This window comes from Pseudomyrmex gracilis, unplaced genomic scaffold (genome assembly GCF_002006095.1).
Source record: "Pseudomyrmex gracilis isolate BER0280 unplaced genomic scaffold, ASM200609v1 scaffold_2913, whole genome shotgun sequence".
In the NCBI taxonomy this organism is placed as follows: domain Eukaryota; kingdom Metazoa; phylum Arthropoda; class Insecta; order Hymenoptera; family Formicidae; genus Pseudomyrmex; species Pseudomyrmex gracilis.
Window position 1 is genome coordinate 3775 of NW_018023497.1, and position 6952 is coordinate 10726.

Sequence of the window (6952 nt, forward strand, 5' to 3'; positions counted from 1 at the left end):
ATTCTTCTATTTCATAAATAAAATATTTACAACATATATAATGTATACTTTGTAATACTTCGTATTTTATATTGATTGAGAAAAACTTTATTGATATATCAGACTCACCACACATAAATGATTTTAAAATAATTATCTAATTCTTGGAAAGTAATAAAGAAGATGTAAATGAACGCGTTTCTATCTCACTATGCGATGCCCAAGTTATGTTTGCAGGCAACTCAACATACAAGAGTTACTTATCTCTCAGGCGTTTTAAATTTTATTTAAACACTCAGGAAATACGCAACCTATTGCACACTGGAGAGATTTTCTCAAGCTCTTTCCAAAAAGTAAGTCTAATTATTACATGTCAATAGACAGTACATGATGAAATATCTACTTTGTTTTAAAAAAGGGTTTCGGAACGTCTATTTAAAAAAAAACCTTATTACAGCAACGACGCATGCTGATTAAAACCAAACATCGAAATAACGAAATTACAGTTATATAATTGTTTTTATTTATAGAAATATCTTACATCTTCTTAAGTATTACAGACTCAATGACACAATGGTATGGTATGTAGCGAGATAAAGTTTTTTTTGTGTTACCACTGATCCAAGTGATATATGATAAGGTGACATTTATTCTCTTTTGTTTATGTTATGCCCTAAATGCTGTGGCGTTTCTGTAAAATATTGTCCCTTGCAATTTAATTATTCAAAAATTTTACTTATTATATTACAAGTTTTTATTCGATGAGTTTTTTCATTCTGAAAAAACGTCGGAAGTAGAAGAGTTGCCAAGTAGATAAGCCAAAAAGAATGCACATTGAGAATACACTAAAATATAACACTCGAGCATTTGTAGTTTCTGAAAACAAAAAGAACCGATCAATTTCATATTCTCAGTGACGGTGTTTCATTTTTATATATAATATTGTTTTTTTACCATTTGTATCTCTCATTTCTTCCTCATTCTTACGCATTCTGGCAAAATCTTGGACTATTGCTTCAGACAAGTCCTCTAATCGTTTTAGTTCTACTTCTACTGGCTTTAGCTTGGCTGCTTCACCAATCTGTAAATTTATAAAGAACAAATAATTTTTTCCATACAACTTTTTTCTCAATTTTTTTCTGACACACTTTTAATAAAACTCGCAGCAATATTTTTTTAAATATTGCAATCGATAATTAGTGAAAACAAACACATATACTGTACCAAATCAAATAATAGATAATTACATATGTATTTGATATAAAATAAAACCAAATTTTTTCTGACGGTATTATTTTATACTAAAAAAAGATAAGTGTATATTCTTAATTATGATTGATATAAAATAATGTGTGTGTAGAGATAGGTAATATCCAACTTTCTCAAATTTATTATATATTATATACAAAAAATAAAATAAATAAAATAAAACTATTGGAGTTTTAAACAGCTGTAAAATCATGCACAAATAAGTAGAATTGTGCTCTGACAGCTTAGGCCCTGAACATAATAGATAAAATATTAGGAATAAGAATAAACATTAAATAAGGAATTTGAATTATTTCTTTACAAAACAAGAAAATAGAATAAATAAATAAATAGAATAAATTAATGCATCATAAATTAAGAAATAAGAACTAAGAGATATATAGACGGTCATGAGAGCCGTTCGCTGGATGTTGTGCGGAAATATGCGTGTATATCTATATATATAGGTGTTTACGTGTAAATCTTACACGTGAGTTTTTGAATTGAGATTTTGAACGGGTCTCGTGACCGTCTATACATTTATTAGTTTAGAAACTTGGGAGTCTAAAAAATTCTTTATTAATTGTAAAAAATAAGAATGTGGAATAATTAATCTATTCCATTCTCTTGTTTAATGTAATATATTTGAAACTTTTTCTAAAAATATTTAATATTTATTCCTATTCTTAATATTTTGTCTATTATGCTCAAGGCCTAGTTCTATAGCTGACTATGACATATTGTGTCAGTTTTGTCATAAAATTTATGCCAGTGAGAACACAATATTAAAATCTCTACTTTACCAACTGCATCGCATTGGAAATAAGCCACATATAAACAGAAAGATAAAATAATATCAGATATTTTCATTTTTTAATAACCATAATATATAACGTATAAACTTTATAAAAAAAAAAACTATATAGTAGAAAATTTATAAGAAATATAATTATATTTAATAATATCTCTAAACTCTTACGCCTTCGTAACTCTTTGCTTCAATGCCACGTTTTGTGATCAGCATGACTTCTTGTCTCATACCACGTTGATCTAAAAGAATAGTTATTCATTTCAAGTTTAAATAATATAATTAAAGTAGAAGAACAAATAAACAACAAGTAGAACAATAATAAACAAATTCATACGGCTTGGAACGTGAGAAACAAAGCAGATTTCAAAAGTATCATATGTCTCTGTCACAAAAGAAAATTTTAACAGTTTTCCATGGGGAATGTCATCCTTTTGCGACAATATATGACCCTTAGAATCTTGAATCTGTAAACAATGAAATCATCAATTTTTATCTCACATTTATCGCTAAGAGCCAAAGCACAGACTTTTGCATAATGCATAACGGATAAGACATACGAGAATCAACCAATTAAAGCCTTCTAGAACAAGAAGTAGGAATAAAAATGGAAGGCTAGATTGGTTGATTCTCTTATGTTTTGTGCGTTATGCGTTATACAAAAGTCTGTGCTTTGGCCCTAAGAATTAGGGTTAACATTGAATTTAGTTTTGCATCATTCCATGTAAAATGAGACCCACAAATGTGATAAGCGAACAAATTACTCGAATAATATTAAGTGATGACTTGTTTTTTAATAGCTCACAGGCTTTCACCCACCAGTCTACACTAAACTTATACGCGTTTTAAGATTCAAATTTCAAGTTTCATAAATTTCAAAAAATGAAAAGTGGGTCAATACAAGCCGTAAAAAAAGTGTCTATGTTTAAATGATTTGTTCTATGTTTAACGTCAAACGTTTCGATCCATATTAGAATCTTCGTCTAGACTGACTTAGAAGGAGGGTCTACAGTTGACTAATCACCGATTTTAATTTCCTTGCACATGATTAATCTACATAAAAAATAAGTTGATCCGTGTCCGAGCGTTTGGTCCAATGCGCCTTTTAAATAATATTGTTTTATGTTTGAAATTTGGAACACTCGGTAGTATAGGTACAGGTATAGGGTATAAGATGTAAAGAAAGGCGTCCCGGTAAAAAATTTTCCATGTATAAAATTGTATGGACATATTCGGTATATAAATTTGCATAATTAGATATAATAAGTTTAATTTGTGTATAAGTATATATGATTATATATCAAAAATTTTTTTAAAATATAGTAAAAATATAGTTTTATATACTTTTTTTGTCTAACATGATACTAATAGAGTTATTTATATGTAATAGTTATTTGATATGGAATATCTCTGAAGCCATTCTCTTAAAAAAAGAAATTCTCCATGTATAAAATTGTATGGACATATTCGGCATATAAATTTGCATAATTAGATATAATTATTTTAATTTGTGTATAAGTATATATGAAAAAGTTTTTACCGGGATGTTATCGATAAGTGTTGTGTAGCGCGATGAGTAAGCGCGAGACTAGTAAAATCAAGAACGCTGAATCAAAACCTAACAATGAATTGTTTTTTTTTTTTAATTTTATGATTTTTTAAAACTATTTTATATGTATATCTATTATGTATTTACATAAAACTAAATACTTGGCATATATTTATGTGGTGTATATATACGTATATTTTTTAGAATATTTATCTGCATAAAATAATAGTAAAATAAATGAAATATTTTTAGAAAATTAGTTTTATTTTTATTTTTCAACCTTTATACATTTTTTGAACCTGTCGATTAAAAACACTTGAAATAATGTAGAACGTAAAATTGGAAAAAACTGTTTTTTCATATGTTACTAAAGTCTTTTTTTTAATGTTTATTCATCAAAATGTGATTGCATAGCGTGTGTATTCATAAGATGCGCTGTATGTAGAAAATATTTATGTTTTTCATGTTTTTATGATGTATATTATCCGATCCAATATACACAATCAATATGAATCAATGGAAAATATAATTGATTAAGTATGTGTATATTCTAACATTACATTATTTACCATTTTTTAAGTTCTACATTATTTTAGGTGTTTTTAATCGACAGGTTCAGAAAATGTATAAAGCTTGAAAAATAAAAATAAAAATTTCAGATTCATCACCTTATTTTCGATGTAGATTCATCATGTGCAAGGGGATTAAGTCAGTGATTAGTCGATTGTAGACTCTCCTATCAGTCTATCAGTTGTCGTGAGGAAGTAATGATATCTGCATAGTCTTTGAGTCATCGAGTTTACAGTTCAACAAGTTTAGTTTCGTAAAATATACATTTATAAAAATTGATCTTAATTAACAATATCTTAATTGACAAAATAAGAAGAATAAAATAAATACGTATGTTTTTAGTCACAAAATAAAAAATGAGTATGATAACACTAAAGAAGTTGATTAACGATGGCCAAAAATATCTCAACATTTTAATCAGTAGCACATTGACATAAAGAATTTGAAAGTATTCATAGAATTTGGTTTATGTCTTTCAGAGACAACTGCTTGCGTCGAACAAGTTCTTTCTTTAATCAAATATGAACTCCCGAAAAAACACAATTATTGATAAAAACAATGGAAGTCATAACAAGTGTAAAATATAACTTTTAACTAACATGTGAAGAAGTTTGATTTTGTATTAAAAAACCCAAATATTATTTAAGAAAATACATTCAGTAAAAAAGTACAAATTTAAAATGTGATCTCATAATTTGATATTTTTATTTTGCAATATTAATTAGAATCTCATTTAATGCATTAAATATATAATTTACAAATAAAATAATATATAAAAAATTATTTACAAATATAATATAATATTTTTCATTAAAGCAATTTATGTATGTAAAAAAAAGTTCTTTTAAAAATGTCCCTCCTTTCCTTCGCTAAGTGTTATCACCTTAGTGAACAGCTATGCACAAGAACTGAGTTCTTCTTACTTTCATTTTAATCAAGATAGTCACTAAAGATTTTAGTATGGAATATGGATCGAAACATGTGACATTAAAAATAAAACAAATCATGTAAACATGAACACCCTCTTTACAGCTCGTATTGGCTCTATTTTCATTTGTTGAACTTCACAAGCGGAAAAATATACAATTCATAAATTTCAGTAAACCTACAGTTTTAAATAAGATCTGAGTCACTATGCTGTTGTTGTCTTTTAATTTTTGATAATTTTGATGCTGCTGATTATTATGTGTAATATTGATTGAAGGCCTAAATTCACCTTACATCCAATATATGTACAGTCTCTGGAATCAGGTTAGGGTTAGGTTAGGTTAGGTTAGGTTAAGGTTAGGTTAGTTTAGGTAAAAAGAGATCGGCCCAGAAAAATCCTAAGATATTAGACAGATTCAAACTTAGGATTTCCAGGTTTAAAGCCCTTACATTAAAGAGAAATTAAGCCGGTCAATATCAAGTAATAAATATATCTTAACCTCAAAAAAAGCAATCTTTTTTGTTTAGCAACTGATTCTAATTATTATCTGGATATATTCAACTCACCGAATCAAATTTCATAAAAATCGCTAACCAAACTCAACATTTGCAGCAAAAGAAAGCAACAAGTCTCAAAAACAGCTGTTAGTGGGCTCACCCTGGCGAGGTTAACTGTCGTTAACCTGCTTTTACAATATTTCAGCGAAAGATGAAAAACATCATCATCATTTCAATCCTTTGTATGAAAAACATGTCACGTAAGCAATCTCGAACATTTTACTTACTACATAGTCTGTCTTTTGACCTATTGCCTCGGTCACCTCGTACTCGCCCGTGACAAGCACGTTCGCGTGTACTTCTTCCTTCAGACATTTGTGACTATTCGGCTCCAGATAAAATCTAATACTATGTGTTTGTACGATCATGAAAATCGCCAAAATCGCAAAAATCGCTGTAATACTGGCCTCTTTCATTCTGATTTTTGTTTAATAATTGTCTTGACACAGAGAAATGTATCACCTTTAGACTTTATAGAAGTATTACATATCACATATACAAATCTCAACATACGGACGAAGTGGACAAGGTGGCAAGTGATTTGGTATATACTGCATTCAATTTGAGAAGAGAAAAACCGGATAACCGAAAACTCGTCCGTTTCGCGCACTTCCCATACTACGGCTGTGTTCCAAAATTCACTGTACTAAAGATCTATAGTTTACGTCACATATATTATACAATTTTAGTACTGGCAGCGTGCTGGCAGCAATTCTGGAACACAGCTTATATATGGGTGCGTTCAGACAACTCAACGGTTGAGAGATCATCATTTATGATAGGACTATTCTTCAAAATTTGCAGCGGTTCCAAAAGTATGATCCAATCAGAAGTGATTATCTCTCAACCGTTGTGCAACTGTTGAGTTGTCTGAACGCACCCTATATAAGCTGCTTTCTTTTTAGGAGACACCATATATGTAATACTTCTATATGGCTAGTTGAGCTCTCAGCGCGGTTTCAACACTACGGTGCAGACAATGCTCTACTCTCTTTATTACTCTTTATCACTGTTCAGTTTGTTCGAAAGCGCATGCGTGACATGTATTCATAATGCGTATATTGGCTGCGTTCCGATATTCACTGCCAGTACTGAAAATCTATAGCACATGTAACGTGAAGTATAACCTCGAAAGTCTTCTAAGATATTGGGTGTGTTTAGCCGAAGTTAGCGCTACGTAGCGCTACGTAGCGGCTTCATGTAGCAGTTGCAAGTGCTGCGTTACTTCTATAGAACATGCTGCGCGTAGCAATACTGTCCAGCAGAAGTAACGCAGCAATTACAACTGCTACATGAAGCCGCTACGTAGCGCT

The 6952-nt window shown here is 29.7% G+C and overlaps 1 protein-coding gene across 1 annotated transcript; it reads right to left on the bottom strand.

Annotated features, from left to right (window-relative positions):
* Nucleotides 1-479: 479 nt before the first annotated feature.
* On the bottom strand, nucleotides 480-6185 carry LOC109863021 (transmembrane emp24 domain-containing protein bai). The gene is made up of 5 exons (XM_020443197.1): nucleotides 5867-6185; nucleotides 2373-2502; nucleotides 2207-2277; nucleotides 934-1060; nucleotides 480-855 (listed from the first exon to the last, which is right to left on the bottom strand). Exons 1-5 carry the CDS (start codon nucleotides 6053-6055, stop codon nucleotides 734-736), a joined length of 639 nt encoding a protein of 212 aa, XP_020298786.1. The 5' UTR covers nucleotides 6056-6185; the 3' UTR covers nucleotides 480-733.
* Nucleotides 6186-6952: the final 767 nt, after the last annotated feature.

What these genes read in the sequence shown, in the direction of transcription:
- LOC109863021 (XM_020443197.1), bottom strand. Translation starts at nt 6,055, where the DNA reads ATGAAAGAGGCCAGTATTACAGCGATTTTTGCGATTTTGGCGATTTTC. An exon ending in TGTTTCTCACGTTCCAAGCC is followed by an intron (nt 2,278 to 2,372) that starts GTATGAATTTGT and finishes CTATTCTTTTAG; the next exon opens with ATCAACGTGGTATGAGACAA. An exon ending in AAGCAAAGAGTTACGAAGGC is followed by an intron (nt 1,061 to 2,206) that starts GTAAGAGTTTAG and finishes ATAAATTTACAG; the next exon opens with ATTGGTGAAGCAGCCAAGCT.